Consider the following 19,191-nt stretch of genomic DNA (forward strand, 5'->3'; position numbering starts at 1 on the left):
AACACAGTTTCTCGTGTATTACAGTGAAATGAGACGACAGAAAAGCACTTCAACCTTGCAGCAACTGCATGACAACATCCTGCAATGCACTGCATCACCTAATAAAACATCCCGGTGCTCGGCGGAATAAAAAAACATATTGCCGGTGTAGTAACTTTACAGAGTTGTTAAGATTTCACACATGGCAGTCTGTGTCTTCTCCATATTAAAAGAAAAGTTGTATAAAGTCCTTTGTGGCTGCAGAGAAAACCTGCGGCTTGTGACTCGAGTCTACATCCATACGAATCGCTGACCAAAGGATCACCAGCTCAGTTGCATTGTGGGTAATGTAGGTGCCAGGTTTTTTAAAAAGGACAAAAACTACTTCTGCTGCATCGATTTTGTTCCTTGTTGTGTTAAACTGTCCGTTGCTACACTGGTGGAGCAGCAAATGGAAACCCACTGACCTGTCACCCAAAACTGGACGTCATGGATCATATTCCATGTTTTTTTTTAAACAAGTGCCAAAACAAAGCGCAGTGATTTACGCAGCGCTGCTTTAGGCCTAAATATCTCATTGAAGTCGCTGCGTTCACAAACCTTCCAGCTCTAAACAGCAGCCAGGTGATCCCTGAATGCAGACCTGCCATTGGCTGGCTGGCAAGACCCATGTAAATAACTGCGGAGGTACCAGAAGATCTATTGGCTAAAATTGGCCTCCATGGCTAAAAAAGCTTAATTTTTACATTAAATACAATGTTTGAAAATATCCATTAAACCTGCAGATTGTCGACATCGAACGAAGGCGTTTTAGGACTTTTATTCTCAGTTAATCACTTTTATGTAAAACATATATTGTTTTAAAAACCAAGTATGATAACAACAGCCGAGGCAGCATGAAGCTCCGGCATCAGAGACTTTATTGTTCCCGTTTTATTAATCTTATCAAAAGTCCTTTAATCAGCTGTAGTTAGAGCTCTGTGGATATGCGTCACTATAATGTAGTAATCGACCTCGTAACCTGTGTAATGACACAATTTAAATAAATAAATACCTGTGCATGTGTGTGTGTGTGTATGTGTGTGTACATGCAATAAAACCACACTGACGTCCGAACTCTCATTCATTGTTTAATTACATCAATATTAAAAAAAGTGCTGCTTGTAAAGAACATTTTTAAAATCCTCAAATTCAAAATGAACAAAGAAAAAAAAAAAAAAAAAAGACTAAAATAATTTATGATAACGATACCAAAAATATTTACATTTTTAAAAAAAGAAATCTGTACAATATTTAACCAGAAAAAAAACATTACAAGCCAGACTGCAGGTGGAGGTAGGTTGTATCATGCTAAGAGAAAAGAAAAAATCATCAACCCCCGCTGTCCGGTTAAAACCTCTGAATATTTCTTCAGCTCTTTGTGACAAGAAGGAAAAAACTGAAAGAAAAATGACGTTTGGAAGAAATTAAAGCTTCCCTGAAAAAAACTAGCTCGTGTTAGAAGCGGGTGAGGTTTTAACCAGACGGCGACATAATCAAACAAAGGAAACAAGGAGTCCTGAACAGAACACATTTCAAGGCAGAACAGGTATTTACCACTTAAAAAAACACCTCCATCCTCATTATCCCCAGCGACCGGGGTCTGATCGAGTACACTCAGACCTCAAGGAGGAAGAACTGTTAACGATGCATTTTTAAGACATTTGACACAAATAAACAAATGTTTTCTCATTTTTGCACACTCAATTGCAAACAGCACATTAAATGGCTAACATTGGCAATAATTGATATTTTAAGTGGCATTCATTAAATATTCAAACCCCATTACTGACATTTCAAACTTCTCAGCTCAGGAACGTGTTCAACAGGCAACAACAGGCTCTGATGAACATGTCGGGCCTTCATTGTTTTACTATCACCATCTTAATATATTAATTGGCGTCATGGCTACATATTTAATGACCATGTGATAAAAAGTAATAGTTTGATTGGCTGTCGATCTTCTGTCAATCTGATTCATGTAGCCTGTACAAATCTTTTTGTACACGTCGACTTACTGTCGTTACAGTAAAATTAAAAAAGGTCATCCTCATAATGTGACGAAGCTCAACAGCGTTTACATTTTTGGGAAAAATTCAATCCAAATGTCTTCAGCAGCTGTTAAGAAAAGAAATTGTAATATCTCATTTGATTGAATGCCACTGACCAATGAATCACGACGACATTGAAGCACTTTCCACTGGATTAACTGTTAAAAAATATCATTTTATACTTGGCAAATTGTCCGCTCTACGAGCAACACAACTTAATGTCACAGTATCGCCGCTGTTGCAGCTTCCTCCAACCAGAACCATTAAATAACAACATGTCAGGACACCATCGGTCTGTCGCTCTGTTTCCATCATTCAAATGTTCTCCAGAGGATTTCTCGTCCCGACTTTGGCTGATTTGCTACGACAAGCTCGGCTCACAGTTCAGTTCGCTTCCCAGTTCAGCCTCCTCAAACCTGAATGCTGTTTAATATGGCTACCTTTGAGTTTGAACAGTTTATTAATGACACAACATTTAAATACACAAAAGTAATTATTACTATTGTTTCAACTATAAAAATCACACACATACTCTGAAGTGAGCGAGCTGGTGGTGAACTGAACCGAGGCTGAGCATAGTTACGCGTACAGTATCAAACCTGGTCTATACAGTACTGTCATTAACACACATTAACCTGATAACAGAGTGGTGTGGGCCCGAGGGTCCGCCTGAGGCCAAACGAGGCTGAAAGCACACTGAAAAAACCTTAAAATTAAAAATATCATCATGTTTGGAAGTTAACTGGAACCGACACGACGTGCAGTCGACCAAATAACTTGAAAGCCACCATCACACACCTGTCAGAGTGGAGGGATCACTGGTTAGTATGGCTATAAGACAATCCTGAAAAACACAATATTCAAGTTTCATTCAACTACTGAGCTGACGTGGCTTCCAGTTATTTGACCCAACTGGTGTCATTTTTCCCCCGTGTGCCATTTGGCATCCCCTAAATGGGAGGGAATAACAAGAAACCATAACAAAAAAGTTAGTTCTCGTCTTTCAGTGTGCGTCCAGCCAAACTCAGAAAAAAAAAGAGAAATAAAAAGATAATCTGCTTGCTCCCTCCTCGTTTTAACTTTTAAAAACATCCTACTCTCTACAACAGTCAGCAGTCAAGGCATGAGAATGATCAATTCTGAGGCAATGAGTGTGTTGTGTTTGTCCATGGCATAAAGTCGCTATGTTTCGCTATACAGTCCAGAGATATTGTTACCGTAAAGTTCTTGAAATGTCAAACTTTGCGCACGCTTTTCAGCATGACACGCCATCCTTTATCCCCCGCCCATCCCTCTGTCTTTGTACAAAGTCTCTTCCCTTATCCACCCTCACCCCCCTCATTGTCTCTAAAGATCTAAAAAAAAAATTAAAAAAAAAAAATGCAGCCCTGGTTTGTCCGTAAGTCCATTAGCTTCGAAGATTCTCCAATCGGGCTTTCAGCTCTTCCTGTTTCGCTCTAAGTTTGTCCCTCTTGGACTGCAGTCTGTGACCCTCATCTTCCAGGCCGTAGATGCAGTCCCGGGCCTTCTTCAGGATCACCACCTTGGACGCTTTGTCATTGTGCGACAGCTCGGGCACGTTGTCCCGCAGGCGCATGAAGCAGTTTTTCAGCTCGTTGCGCCGCTGCCGCTCCATCACGTTGTGCGTCCGCCTTCGCTCCTCCTCGTCCTCCGTCTCCGTCGAGTTACGGGACGAGTGGTGGTGGTGGTGGTACCGCGACGAGGAGGACGACGACGAAGACGAAGACGAGCTGCGAGAAGAGTGGTGGTGGTAGCGCGATGAGCCGTCGCCACCTCGCGACCGCTTGTTGGAAGAAGACGAAGGTGGCGGCGAGGCGGGACAGGGCGCGGCGTAGTTGTGTTGCAGCTGGATCTCGAAGTGGTGGCGCTGAAGAGCTCGCTTCTCCTCTTCCTTCTTCTGCTGGCGGACAGACAGGTCCGACAACGAGGGCAGAGGGGAGGGGCTGGAGGGACAGCGGACCACCGTCACAACATCAATCTCCTCCTCTGTTGGAAAGGAGAGAAGCGGGAGAGGAGGGTTAGAGTTTTTCTGGCACAACCTTGTTTTCTGACCCCGTGGGGTAATTTTAGCTGCTCTGCGAAGGCATGACGACATTTCAGAGGACACCACCAACAACAAGTGTGTAGACAGTTTACACAACACACCGATGTGGGGCTGGCGGTCACACGGGCAGTAGTGAGAATCTTTCCTTCTACTGTAAACAACCGTAAACGTGGGGAAACGTACAACTGTTGGCGAGCTGTCACTGTGTTGATGAGTGAAGGCAGCTCCAGAGTACAGCAACAGTTAATAAAAAAAGGTTTGAACAGCAGATTTTGTTAAAAAAAACTAAAATGAACATTAAAGTCCAATCATTTATTTGATTGCAGTATTATAACAAAGAGTAATCCTTCAGATATAATAGATGTGAGTCTGCCTCTTCCTGTCTGGCTCATAGCCAGAGATGCCAGAGGGCACCAGTCGGTGAAATGACTCATTACGAGTTAATGGATGGAGCCGCGACTGTTACCGCTGACTATGACTCACACACACCCTTACAGTCAATTCTCCCTCCTAAAAGCTCTCGTCTACTCATGTCAGTCAACTGCTAAAGCCCTGCCCACGCTCCAACAACATCTACGGGTCTTAAGGCTCCAGTAGATTACAGGTGGGCGGCCGGCGTTCAGATAAGCTGAGTGCAAAGAACAATTTGGGCTCGGTGCCACTAAACATTAACAGCTGGATTATCAATGAAATGCCAGAGATGGCAGTTCTGGGCGAGGAGTGTTTATACTGATAAGCTGCACAATAAACAAGGCAGGAATGAGATTAAAGTCTGATACCAGCATCAGAACTAAAACACCAATAAAAATCCAATTATTAAATTAAAAAAAAGCCTAAAAGACTGAATCAAAACAAGTCCAAACGTTCTGACCCCAAAAATCATAAAAATGTGAAGTGGTGATAAGTTCTGAACTCACCGGAGTCACTGGATGACAGCTCTCCACCGGTCGATCCGTAGTCCGACGTGGACTCGCTGGTCTCCTGTGTGTCCATCAGGTTCTGGCAGTCCAGCGTGGAGCCGGCGATCTCCTCAAAGATGCTGGTGTTGATGTCAGACAGCAGCGGGCTGGAGCCGAGCATCGTGGAGACCAGCTTCTCCTCCAGGCTCTTGTCCGTTGCCAGGTACTGCCACAGGCAGTCCTCGCCGCCCTCCTCCAGCGGGGAGCAGGGCTGGCTGGGCTCGCCCTCCTTCTCGGCAGCGTCGGAGTGGAAGAAGTCGTAGTTCCAGTTGAGTTGCATGTCGTGGTCCTCCAGCAGGATGTCCGACACGTAGCTCAGCTGGTCCTCCTTGGACAGCGGCTTACTGCCTCCCACCCCGGCCTTCATTGGGGGGGACTGCGGCGGCGTCGGTAGCGACTGGAGGTCCTTCATCAAACTCTGGCAGAACTCATCGTCAAAAAGCAGCGGCTCTGAGTAAAGCCAGTCCTGCGACTGAGTGAAGCTTTGCAACATGTTTGCTTTCAGAATCTGAGAGAAAAATGACAAAACAGGACAAAAAAAACCCAAATCAGTGAGGTAGCGGAGCGCGTTAGGGTTTAGATCCAGAGAAGCTGAGCCAGTAGTGTGTTTAAAGCAGCGCAGTGTCGGCGATGAACGGGGGTAAATCCCAGCAGCACCAACACGTGTTGTAGTGAAAGTTTACACCAGTTTCTCCAGACTGAGACTCAGACCAGCAGCGTGCCACCTTTTATCTGTGTTTACATCACCGTGGCCCCGCCCCACGGGCTGCTCCCCGGGGAGGCTGTAAATCACCCCAAAAAGGTTCAACACCCCCTCCCCATGACATCATAGGAACAGCTGGGAGAGACTGGGGCAGAAACTTAACACCTCTTTCCACAATTTACATTTTTTCCCTCTCAGAAAGTTAATAAAAAAAAACCCACAAGTGGAGCCCGGCTGCCTGCTGACATGGAAAACAATAGTTTAAGAGAGAGGATGGGTGGCTTTTGTTTGCTCTTCTTTTTTGTTACTCAACACTTTAAGCCTCTTGCTGCCGTTTCACACACATGACCGAGCACTTCAAGCTGCTCTGCAGGAAATCCACACAATCTCACAACTTCTTTCACATGATTTAAAAAAAGAAAAGAAAAAAAAACTGCTTTGCTTAGCACAATGCCTGGATAGTTAACATAGAAAAAAAAAAAAGCCCAGAGGATCTTGTGTAATCACACCGACCAGTCAGGACATGCTGCTGTTAGTTAATCATTCATTCACCATAAAAAAAACTTTAAAATCATACAAATGCAAAAAAAAAAGCTGTAAAATCAATCATCTGATGGCTGAAGCAGTGGTGTGGGAAAAGCCCTATAATATTCCTATGGGGTCTTATGGTATGTGTGTGTGTAGCAGGCTGTGTTGGAGAACAAAGCAGCAGTGTGTGTGTGGTGCAGACAGGCTCTGGGAGTTAAAGGCTGCCTTTCTTTACCATCACAGCCTGGGAAACCTGAGCCAAAACCTAAACACAGACCAGTCTGCTGCCTGACAAGACAGTTAAAATAAGTAAATATTAGCTTTAATGATGACATTTTCCTAATCCAACATAACAGTTAACTACTGTTTATTACACGTGAATGAATGCCAGTCTCTAAAACTACCGGCGACTAAGAACAACGCGTGCATTTAAAGGCAGAATCTAAAATACACACATTTCTAAATGAGGTTCTGAACGCAGATTCACCGCAGCGTCACTCTCCCGTTAGAGCGCGTTGACTGCATGCTTCTGCACCAGACTCCCTTTAAATTACACTTAAAAAGATTTTTTAACAAGATTTTTTAAATGCGACATTTTTACTAAAAAACCTCAATATGCAAGAAAGACACGTGTGAAGCCTTGTTCTGCATTTCCGCGTGAAATACGTCACTCTCAGCACCAGAAAAAGCTCAAAGTCCTTAAAAAAACCCAAAAGGTGAACCCGCTGCAAGGGTCATTTAAAAACCCCGCATGGGCTGAGCAGCGCTGCCGGATCCCCACGTGAAACCCGCCTGTCTGTCTTTAAATCACAAACACCGCAACAAAGACAACGCACAGCTCAACACCCAGCCACGAAGGTGCACGTCACATTTAACATTTAAAAATCACCTGCGTGCAAAGCTGCCTTACCTGAATGTCCTCACAGACGTGGTGTTGGTGGTGGTGGTGTTGGGGAGGGGAGGGCGCTCAAAATGAAGAACAAAAAATCGATGAAACGTCCGGAAATATCCAATAAAATCCACCGAGAGAGACGTGAGAGTTGAATTATCTGCTGACGTGAAATCTTCCGCGTGTAAAATTAAAGTTGGAGAAGAGCAGCATGGTGTTTGTGTCCTGCTGCGTCCCCTTCTTCTTCCTCTCCCCCGCTACGAGCAGACAGAGTGGGTGTGGCCGGCGGCTCGCTCGGTTTATATGGCCGCCGCTCGCCGCGTCTCCCTCCGCCGCCGGCAAAATCGCGCCAAAACGTTAAAACCGACCCGGGCTCGTCAATGACAACCAAACATACCATCTATATATTCGCCGTCGGTTCCGGTTTCGATTGAATCCGGCCGCAAAAACGACGGCGGAGGCGCGCGCGTGTAATTCGGCCTCGAGACCGCGGGGTCTATGTTGTCTTCACGGCGGAGGGATACCGCGCAGGGTGGGATTCCAGGAAAATGGTGGCGGGTAAAAAAGTTGGGACATGAACACACGTGGATCGTGCGCAGATGCCGGGTGTCTCACTGCCTGTCTGTCTGCACGTCTGTCGGTCCGTCTCGCCTCAGGACGTCAATTAGAGCCGCGCAGACACATTTAAACTATTATTATTATTATTATTATTATTTAATGTTTAATCAGATTTGCATGTTAATCTGTATTTAGGTGATGCATTGCACAGAAATGTTGTACTTTCTCAGTCATCAGTGGGGAATGTGGTGGGCACAGTGGGCAGGTTTTTGGTATTTTTACGAGGTCGTAGGTGTGAAAGGCACTCAGCCACCCCCCTTCACTGCACCTCCTCCTCCTCCACCTCCTCCTCGCTCCCTTTAAGCCCAGTTGTAGTAATCTAGGCTATGAGGGAGAGACAGACATGGAGGCAGACAGACAGGCTGAATGCTTTTAGAGCCACGTTGTCCTCCAATTCCAACTCTTGCAAGTGTGTTTCACCATCCATCCGTCAAAAACCCCAAACCCCACCTCCTCCACCTCCTCCTCCTCCTCCTCCTCCTCCTCCTCCCACTACTACTACTACTGTTACTACTACAACTGCAACCACCGACTATCTCACCTCCATCTCCAACTGTCATCCACAGCTTTAAAAGCTGTTTCTTTATCGCTTTCAGTTCTTGCACAATGTCGCTTTCGGACACTTTAATTTTTTTTTTTTTTTTTACAATTAAAGCTACAACTTTAAATTTAAATGCACGTGTAGATTAATTACGTGCAATATGATATTTTTGTTTTCCTTTCCGCCAATTTTCTGTAATTTTTTGCATTCCTGCACATTTTTTTCTGTAAGACAATAAAAAAATGAAATAATAATTAAATAGCCTGCATGCCACGGACGATCACCATGGAGATGAATGAAATAAAACACCTGAATAGATAATAATAGATAATATTATTATAACGCGTGGGTGTGAGCTCTGACATGAATGAACTCCAAACAGCGCCACGCTCAGATACCGCAGCCCTCCTCTTCCTCTTCCTCCTCCTCCTCCTCCTCCCCACGTCGCTCCTCTCGTGCACCGCACGTTACATAACGCACAAGGATTCGCCGGTACACGTGCGGAGGAGTCGACCAATCAGAGCGCGAGTCAGCCTCGGTTCACGTGAGTTCTCAGCAAGGAGTCTTGTAATAAGACCCCACAGTGTTCATATGGACATTAATTTAAAGGCTGCACACACACACACACACACACACACACACACACACACACACACACACACACACACACACACACACACACAATCTGTAATTAGCAGACGTGTTATAAAAAAGACATACTAAATATTTATAACAGCTTTGTTGCTTTTAATGTGTGTTATTGCAATAACAATGCGAATTTATGTTAAAAGCGGTGAAAATATGCATGGAGTCTGGTGCGCGCACACAACAAAGGCTGGTAGAAGAGGCTGGATTGCACCCCTCTGTCTTCATACATGTAAATAAACAGCCCCGGCATGTTTATTGTCATTGCAGCGTGCCTTCTGCACTTTCAGGGGGGATAATCACAGCTTTTGTTGGGAGTCGGTCATACGGAAACTATTCTTGCCGAGTGTAAATCCACACCACATTTTCCACAAATGGAGGAAAAAATGCAGCATAATCCCAGAAAAATGCTGTATTTTCTTTTTGAAAAGTGTGCGATGCGGTAGTATTGGTAGGATTGGGTCTGTGTGCAGCAGCTGATGTAGGGCGGATCACAGCAGCACAGCAGAACAGAACATTCTGCACCGGCAGCAGAGGACAGACACACAAAGAGAGCTGATCTGGGAGCGAATAACTGGGTTAATGTGCCACCTACAGGCTAACTGGCAGACTGACTGACTGGCCTGGTTTCAGCTCCTGCACACTAAAAACCTCCTGGCTCGTCCGACTGACTGACTCACTGGTTTAAACATCTCACTAACTAAATAATTCTGGGATTTTCCACAACCGTTTCACGTAAATCCCACCACGAACTGATCTGTTTTTAGAGCGTAGAAATCAATTTTTAATGGTCTTTTGTCGAAGTCACATTGCAGTTCGCTGTGAAATCAACTGATTGTTAGTCATCAGCCGAGGATGAACGGACACAATGCATGTTTGTCTGATGGTGGTGAAGTTATATTAGTTAAGTTGTGAATCATTTCTGGTTTTATTACACAACTCTTCCAGCGTGTCATGTGTTTGGTTCAACTTTTCTAAATTCTTCTTAGATTAAGTTAACTCACAGTTTTAAGGTGGCAGGAAAAAACATGTATTTTTAGGTGTCAGATGAGGCTCCAGACGAGTATCCAAGAAATCGTATAAAATTGAATTAAAAATTAAAACATTTAATTTGATAAAGCCTCATCCAGAATCAAATAAAACATATTAAAATCAGCTACATCCAGATTTTATGTCATAGTTCCAGCCGCCTTATTACACCTGATTGTATTCATCATGATCCATCAATTAATCACGGACAAATAAACGAAAAATGTTGAGAAACACAATGTTGTTGCCTTTACTTCTGTAACTTATGTGCGTCACTATGTAACAGGCGTTATATATATATCTTTATATATATTATAAAATATAAACACTCCAGTCAGTCAGCAGACACACAGCTGCTACTGTTATAGTGGCGTTATTTTAGATCACACTACCTTGCTCGTCCTGACCCGCCCTCCTCTGCCTCTGATTGGCTACATCCTGCCCGTTAAGTAAATATGCGACTCTCACCAAAGATTGAACAGAGGCGAGATGTCTCACTCCGTAGCTAAAACGGAGCGTTCAAGACGCAGTGTGTGAAGGGCTGCAGCAGCGATGCACCGTATGAGAAAAATAATGTTTTTTTTTGAAAATTAAAGTATGTTAACCTGTTTTACTAGGACCCCCAAATAAAAGTATGAACCTGAAAATTAGCATGATATGACCTCTTTAAAGTATGATCAGGTTTAGAAATGTATCCTTGCTAATACTCCATAACTTCCTCCTCCCTTTAAAGCCAGAATCCCATTGAACATGCTTGGTCGGTGTCTTGCATTGAAATTATTGGCTCATGTTGCATAATGTTGCACTTCTGCTTTCAGGTGTGAAATCCCCGTGAGAACCCTGGACTCCTTTCATGTAACCTCTGAACTCCTGAATGTTTAAAAGATGAATAAAATCAGTAATCTCTCTGTTGAGAAGATCTTCACTGACTCACTCGTTTGCTGACTAATTGTGACTCACTGAACTTTAAATGCTCATCATCAACTCGCTGGTTTCCATTAAAGTGACAGTCTAATCCTCTTAATCTCCTCACCGGTTGTTGACAGGCTAAATCACCGTTAAGCTGCTGACTGAGTGTTTTTAGTTATGATATAAGGCACCTCTTGCACGAACATTTAAATAAAAGCAGCGGGATGGTTCGATTGCTTCAGATTTCTACCTTCATTTCATTGTTTCTCATTAATAATGAGTAGGACAGTAAAATCCTCCGCTCAGGAGAATCTGCCAGATGTCGTAAATGTAAAAATAAAGTCAGATAATTTAAAAGTTATGTCAAATAATTCGTCTGTGTGCCGACTTTATGATTCAAATAACACACATTTGAGCTGGAAATGAACGTAAATCTAAACAAATCCTGACTGTAGCTGTTGAAGTTGTGATCCTGCAGCCCGGTTTGACGCTTCACGTCTTCATGTTTCCTCCCTGTTTGAATGCGACGGAGGGTAAAAGGTTAATTAAGTGACTGACTGACCGACAAATACACTGACTGGTCGACTGGCCCACTGAACTTGATGACATAAGAAAGCTAATAGGACACACACACAGCCGACATCCCAGGGGGGAGAGAGACAGCCTGGGAATGGGATTACTGCTCTGTGTGTGTGTGTGTGTGTGTGTGTGTGCGCCCACCGCTGTGATCTGCTCCTTATTAGGACTCTTCATCCTGCAGTGTGTCTCAGTGCAGACAGACAGGCTGCTGCTGCCTGTCTGTCTGCCTGCTTTAATTAGAAAGCAGCAGCTACTGAATAAGCTCACACACACACACACACACACACACACTGAAGAAAGTGGTTCTCAAAACTCTGGTTCTGGTCTGAGGGCTGGTTCTGGTCCAGCAGATGTGGATGGACGGACCTCGGGTTAGGGACTTTTTTACAGTCCAGTCACCAGAATAAAACGTTGGCAGTTAATGTTTCTGCAATATTGACATTTCTAGAAGTCGTGTCGTATCACGTTCACGTTGAATGTTGACCCGACTTTCATATCAGGACGTGGAGGGACTGGTTCTGGCATTACAGCTAAAGTGAGAGACCACTGTTCAGGACTGTGTTTGAACATTTATAGCCGTGAAGTCCCGGGATTATTTTTTAAGGAGACCTCGGGACGATCTTCAGACGAGTTTTTGTTGACGAAAAACAGTTGTCACAACGTCAAATTGATAATTGAAGATAAATAAACATACATTTGGTACATAAATTAATATAAAGTTTCATTTCCAACATTGATTCTGACGACTGGGTTGTGTTTCAAAGTCGTATAAACTTTAATTCAACTGTGGCCTTCACTGGTGCCTGATTTGAAGGGTCTCAGGTTTTTTTTAGGTGAGATAACATCTTCAGCGAATGACTGGGCAGCCATCTTTATCTGTAAACCACTTTAAATGGACAACATGAAGTGTGAAAATATTTCTCATGCTTGTAAAACTAGAAGCATGACTGTCAACGTCAGAAAACATCACTTCCATTAGCCGTTAGCGGCTAACACGTGGTAAGTGTTAAGTCGTGAGCACCAGTTATATTAACAAGACCTTGAGCTTTTGAAGTGGAAATATTTTATGTACAACAAAAGTTTCATTCTGGAAGCATTTATTTAAAGTCATTATGAGAGCGAGACCCCACAAAGTCATCAAAAGGTTTTCTTAATGTTCGCTAATTATCCTGACTTGGCTCGTCTGCCACATTTTTAACACCTGGGGGAATTAAATCAACACTTTTATCAGCAACAATCTGACACCCAGTTCTCGCGTCAGAACAACACGTTAAAAGTTTAATTTATTTCACTTATGTAATCTAAATATCGTCATCAGTGTCCTTCAAACATTTGCCGAATGTCCTCTTGTGTGATATATAAAGGTGTCAGCTGAGCCGCCTGCTCATTAATTTGCCTCACAAAGTCACATTGCTGCGCTCAAAGCAGCGTCCAGGCCGGTTCACAGCGGGACAAAACCCGCTAATGTTATTTCCACTGCGTCAAATGTAAACTTCCGTGTCATGCATACCCAGCAGGGAGCTGATGAGGACATGTGAGGAACATGATCAGCTTTATAATTGTGTCTTTTTTAAGTAGATTTTGGTTCAAAAGCACCTTGTTGTGGTAATTCAGACAAATGTGTCCTCATCTGTCTCATGTTGCATCTTCAAACAACCGGTCATGCTTCAGCGTTTATTAAGACATGATTCAAACCCCTCGGGCTCATAAAGCTAATGACCAGAATAAATCATAAGGTGTCATGAAAGTATTTAGATTTTTAGTTTGGGCTCTCTTTGTGGAGTTGGGCAAAACTTATTATCGACTTCTGGTTCTGGGCAGCTGTAGCTCAGGAGGTAGAGCGGATCACCAAAAAGATCGATATCATATCCAAAAGACGTCTTTTCAACGTTGGCAAAGACGTTGAAAAGACGTCCAATGGAGAACCAGAACGATGGTGATGAACGTGTTAGATGTCCCTTCAGCGTTCACTGATGATGATGATGTCCAGGTGACGTCCTTACAGGGATTAAAAATAAAGTACTTACAATATACTTTCAGACAACTTTTCAACTTCAGTCACAGACGTCTAAAGGACTTCTTTTGGTTAAAAGTTAAAGTTTTGAATCCTTCCAGCAAAAAACTACAGGGAGGATTTAAACCCCAAACCTCGACCGCATGAGGCGTGTGCTTTACCAGGAGAGCTATTCATCAGCTTTATTACACATCATGTTTTGGTCATCCAACCTTCAGGTCAGGCTGATGTTCCAACCTTGGACGACTAAAACATGATATATGATGAAGTAGATGAACAGCTCTCCTGGTAAAGCAGACGCCTCATGCAGGCTGCTGAGGTTGAGGCTCAGGGTTCAGATCCACCCTGAAGCTTCTGCTGCATGAAGTTAAGTTTGGCCATCGTAACACTTTGAACTCTGTAACTAGTGAATGTTAAAAAGACGTCTAAAAAACTTTCATTCTGGCTCCTCACTGGACGTCTTCTGGACGTGTTTTTGCTCTGGACATGGTTTAAATGTGGGGATGATGTTTCAGACAGTCTCTCCTTGAAGACCTTCATCGTTTTGCACGTGATTACATGAAACGTGCCACAGATAGTTGTGCAACAAAGAAAAGAAAATGATAGTGGAAGAAAGATGTTTGAACCTTGGTTCCCTTCTCACTTCTGCACATTTTATGCATGTTTTGCAATATGACATTAGAAAAGGTTAACGGTTTTTCTGAATAAGTTCTGCAAACATTTAACTCACATGACTGATCAGCTGTTTCTGCTCCGAGAGAAGAGACGAAAAATAGAAAACACACGTTGACACATGAAACAAACAAAAATGCACTTTATGTTTTTAAATCATTTAATTACGCCATCTTGTTGCAGTCTTCTTCTGTAATAGTATAATGGTTTCTGAGTGGCAAGTTGTCGTAACTGAAGTGGCTGGAACTTTTGCTGGAAGAGGATTTGGGAAAAATGTGGATGGAAACGTGGTTAATAATGGTATGAAGCGGGTGTCAGTGTTGAGTTGTTGACTTTGAAACTTACAGGAATTGTCGGACCCCCAATCCAAAGTCTGGATGGTGTTGGGGGAGCAGGTTTCTGAAGCTGTTTAATCATCTGAAGCCCTTTTCACACAGAGAATCGCTGCAACGGAGGCTCGTCTCTACGCCGCCTTTGTTTGTTCACACTGAATGCGTCTCTTCATGCAGCCTCATTATAACGTTGAGATCTTTGTTTTTTAAAAACATGTTTACAAAAACATGTATTTTATGGAGGCATCTTTTTGTAGCCACACCAGAGGTTTGCATCCATACCTCGACCGTGTGAGCCGATATTTGCCCCGACATAATAAAACAAGAACTGAATGTCTTCATACATTGCTGTAAATGATAATAAACGTATCATTTATTTATATTTATTTATTGCTTTACTGTCTTCAATGAAAAGCAAATGAACTGTAGATATCTGACATGTTCATCAGATGAGTGACTGGGAGCATTCACATACATCGATACTTCCTCAGGATGCAGCATAGACAACTTTCACAGCCTCTTTACCAGAAGTAAGGGAGAGGAAATGGGACAAAAATAGACACAGAGAAACTTTTTTTTTCTGTCATTTAAACAGTTCACAAAGGTCACAGAGAGAGAAAGAGACGCTCATCCTCGTCCTCCCTTCATTCCTCTGAAATTACAGCTCTCACAGCACGATCTCACCAAACTGTGTAATAACAGACCTACACACACACACACACACACACACACACACTCTCTAAATGTTAGTGTGTCGCAGAGCTGTGTATAAATTTGTCCTGGAGAAAAATCATCCACACGCCGCACAGCCAGTGATGCGTTTTATGTTTCCAGGTTGCTTCCAATGAACGGACGAAGTCGACACGGGCCGTTACCACGAGGGCCGAAAAACAAAGTCCAGAGCGCCGGCTCCATCACGATGTGAGCTGTAACAACTCCAGCTCCAGAGGGGACGACGAGCGAAGACCACACATGAGCTGTGACTAAGAAACGAAGACAGTAGAAAACAGGAAAGAAACTACAAACTGAATTGAAAACATGTACTGAGGAGAGTTTTATACAACATCAGCCGTGTGTGAGACGTGGAAAATGTGCTGTGGTGCAGAAAACAAGCCAAATATAACCAAACACCATAAACCCAACCAAAGGGAGAGGCACACATGCTCACGATCAGGGCTTCAGTTGTGCCGGAGTCTGCCGGGACAGGAACAGACTGGGCCCGGCACCTATTTGAATGGGTTTTGATTCACAAATGAAGCACTGCTGATGATAATAATGTAAAATATCTGCATCTCCCTTTAATAATCTCTTTGATTTGTAAATTTAAGGTTTGGTCGATAAGCTTTGGTTTATTTTTTCAGTGTTTTTTAGAAAACAGTCTCTGCCTCCGACCCAAAACAATAGACATGTTTTAATGACAGGTAACCGAGCCCCCAGGAGGAGCGCCGGGCTCTGAAGTCAATCGGACACGGTGGCCAGAACATGTTTATGACGTCACGTGATGCTCACCAGCCCCAAAAGACACATTTTGTGTCATAACCGCCGCGAAATCACTTGTTTCGCAATCACAATTTGATCCATTCAGTCATTTGGAAAATCAAGAAGCTGTTTTGTAGGTATTTTTATGGTATTTCACAGTTTGTGACTTCCTGCAAAAGAGACTCATCCTGCACTCAGGGGCGTATCTTAAGTGTCCAATAAATGCTTTCTTTATTTTATGACGCGTAACAAGAAGATGGGCACCAGAGGAGTGAGCTGCTAGAGACCGGACCTCAACGATTACTGTACAAAAACACAACTTTATCATTTTCTTTACACTTTTGCCAGTGATTTGGGAGAAACTGCATCATGTTTTATGGATGAAATATTTCCTCTGCAGCTCTCGGGCCACTCTGGACAGATAGCTTTACGTATTTCCCAGATACCAGTAGCTTTGTTGCTAAAGTAAGTGCTGTACTGCTGTTAAATATAATTAGCTTGTTACGAGGTCCATGCTGACCCGTCCCCAGGTTACCAGGACCTGGCAAGGAAATCACCTCGGTACTGAGTGTGCTCCGTTAAACCGGCCTCTGTCTTCATGGGAGCTTTAACAAGGCTCTGTTGCACCAGTGATGTGTTTGTTGTTATTTTTATTTCTCATTTATTGTCGGAAAGAAATGCGGAGACTAATTTCAGTGGAGCCAAAATGAGAATCAGCTTCAGCCAAACATTTTGGAGGCCAGGAATAAATAATACATCTAGACGATGACGTGCAGGTAAAGGTGAGACATGAATGTTGGAAAAAAAAGCAAATAAAGTCAAAGTTGTCCTGAATTTAAATGCACTTTTAAACGTTTTGTTCCCTGTATAGGAAAAGGAAATGCCACACAATAGACGGCACAGGTTTTTTTAAAACACCAGCTTTGTGAACGTGTAACCTTCATAGAAGCTAATAACAAATCCTCACAATGACCATTGTGTTCATACCCGGGAACCGTTTTGTGCCACACTGGAAACTATCTGGACTCGGCATCACAGCCAGGAAAAAAGAACAATATAACAAAAATACCAAACAGAGCCAGAACTGTAAGGAAAGACCACCAGCAGCTGTTTTTTTAAAGGGTTTAAGTGGTTTCAGGGTGGAGTTTTTCCTTCAAGGATTTTAATGGAAGCGAGCGAGCGCACGTCTGACCTCAGTCAGCTGCTGGAAGACGGAGGAGGAGGAGGAAGAAGAGAGGCAGGCGGCCGCGGAGCATTCCTTCTGGGAACAGCCTTCATGTGGTGTGTGTGTGTGTGTGTGTGTGTGTGTGTGTGTGTGTGTGTGTGTGTGTGTGAGTGTGTGTGTGTGTGTGTGTGAGTGAGTGAGTGGTTCGGCATGCTTGGTGGTAGTCATCAAAGGAGGTAACCACAGCTTTGCCAGGAACATGTTAAAGTGCATCCTGTTGCACTTTCTCCAGGGCTGTGTGTGTCTGTGTGTGTGTGTGTGTGTGTGTGTGTCTGTGTGTGTGTGTTCCTGTAATTGTGTTGTTATAGGGATCAAATGCCTCTTTCTTAGACATTAAACGTGCTGGGGGAAAATAGCTGGCAGTTCTGCTGCAGACGCACCGGTCGTCCCTGCGCTCTCACAGGTGTTTTGAGTTAATGTGTCTGATTCTCTGGACGTCTGCTCAGGTTGAAGCTGAGCGCCGTCGCACAAACTCCTGTGGATACGTCAGAGCGAGCTACACTAGCTCTGGTTGTTAAAAATGGCGGTCATGAGCAGTTTTAGTTTGTCCTTGGACCCCTGACGTAAGCGGTTCTTTGTTCTGGACCAGCAAAGTGTCCGGTTTCCTGGCCGGAAGCCGGTTCTTTTGCTGTTGAAAGGCAAAGAACTGGTTCCAGAGTAGGCACCGGCTCCGAACCAGCGCCCGAACCGCCTCCGTCGAAAAGGGTTCTTGTGCTTCAGCTCAGTTCAGTAGGTGGAATAATGAAATGCAGTGTAGTTCCTGAGGACACACTGATAGCAGCGGCTGTTTTCCTCGACTTGACCTCAGAAAAGTATAAACTGATTTTATGAATTAAGGAGCGGCTTCAGAGCCAGGAGAGCCACAGACACATCACACGACTTTTCTACTGTACGATGAATTAAACGAGGACGATGCCGTCGGTGTGACTCGTTTCTCTATAGTAGCACAGAGCAGCACAGCCAGAACCTACAGGCCGACCCGAGGCTCCGTCAGCTGATCTGAGAACAGAATTCATCTGTAAGATATTTAAAGAGATGTAGATTTACAGAGACGTCTGTGTCTCTTTGGACAGTTTGTGTGTATTAACAGACAACAGCAGGTTCTGTCTGGGTTCATAAGCACAAAGATGTGTGTGTGTGTGTGTGTGTGTGTGTGTGTGTGTGTGTGCGCGTGTGTGTGCGCGTGTGTGTGTGTGTGCGCGAGGTCAAAGTGAAGTCAAACATCCCTGTTCGACTTTAATTTATTAAAAAATGTGTGTTTTAGGGTTTTTGAGTGCAGGAAAAGTGACTTTGTAAACTTCTTAAGTAATCTGATTACATTCATGTCGTCATTGAAAAGCCCGGTCCAGTCCAAAGATTCCCCGTCTCAGCTCAGAGCAGCGTGTCAGTGGTGTGTATGTGATCTGCTACACAAGCGTACAAATAGGCCACTATTTGCATTTTTAACAGACGCACGCCTCCTTTTTACAGAAATGGGTCACAAGGTCTCAATATTTAGATTAAAGTACCGTTACACAGGAAGAGCCTCTATCTGACAGAGTGGTTTGGAGAGTTTCTATTATTATTTATTGTTTCCTGGCACCTGCATCCTTTGATAAGTGCTGACAAGACAGATTGAAACAGCCGACTGAATGATAAATAAATAAATGAAATAAAAGCTGAGGGATCAGAGCTTACAGCTCATCTGAGGGCGCACTCTTACGTACCGTGCCGAAGCAAACCTCTTCTTACCGGGCCAGCGCCAAGGAAGTGTGAGTGCGTCCTAAAGGCTTTGGGGTCTTGATCAGCCCTTTAACTAGCAGCTGGTGGTTGGTTTGTAACCTCATCTGGTGATCTGCAGTTCTTCATTAAAGTACATTTACTCAAGTACTGTACTTAAGCAGGGTGAACAGACTGTGTTTGGGGTGTTGTCTTTTAGTTTCCTCTGGGCTCTGT

The 19,191-nt window shown here is 43.7% G+C and overlaps 1 protein-coding gene across 2 annotated transcripts; it reads right to left on the bottom strand.

The window, feature by feature from the left end:
* Nucleotides 1-1,096: 1,096 nt before the first annotated feature.
* mych (myelocytomatosis oncogene homolog) lies at nt 1,097-7,487 on the bottom strand. 2 transcript variants are annotated; one of them, XM_073468538.1, is made up of 3 exons: nt 7,235-7,487; nt 5,052-5,601; nt 1,097-4,076 (listed from the first exon to the last, which is right to left on the bottom strand). In XM_073468538.1, the coding sequence occupies exons 2-3, from the start codon at nt 5,584-5,586 to the stop codon at nt 3,478-3,480; spliced, it is 1,134 nt and encodes a 377-aa protein (XP_073324639.1). In that variant the 5' UTR covers nt 5,587-5,601; nt 7,235-7,487; the 3' UTR covers nt 1,097-3,477. The 2 variants fall into 2 exon arrangements, with proteins under 2 accessions (XP_073324639.1, XP_073324641.1); XM_073468540.1 differs by lacking the exon at nt 7,235-7,487 and having other exon boundaries at nt 5,052-5,793.
* Between the last annotated feature and the right edge of the window lie 11,704 nt (nt 7,488-19,191).

Source organism: Pagrus major, chromosome 6, assembly GCF_040436345.1.
Source record: "Pagrus major chromosome 6, Pma_NU_1.0".
NCBI lineage: Eukaryota > Metazoa > Chordata > Actinopteri > Spariformes > Sparidae > Pagrus > Pagrus major.

Excerpts from the sequence above, each read along its gene's own strand:
- mych (XM_073468538.1), bottom strand. The coding sequence starts at position 5,586 with ATGTTGCAAAGCTTCACTCAGTCGCAGGACTGGCTTTACTCAGAGCCG. Across the intron at positions 4,077-5,051 it reads GCTGTCATCCAGTGACTCCG|AGGAGGAGATTGATGTTGTG; the intron begins GTGAGTTCAGAA and ends CCTTTCCAACAG.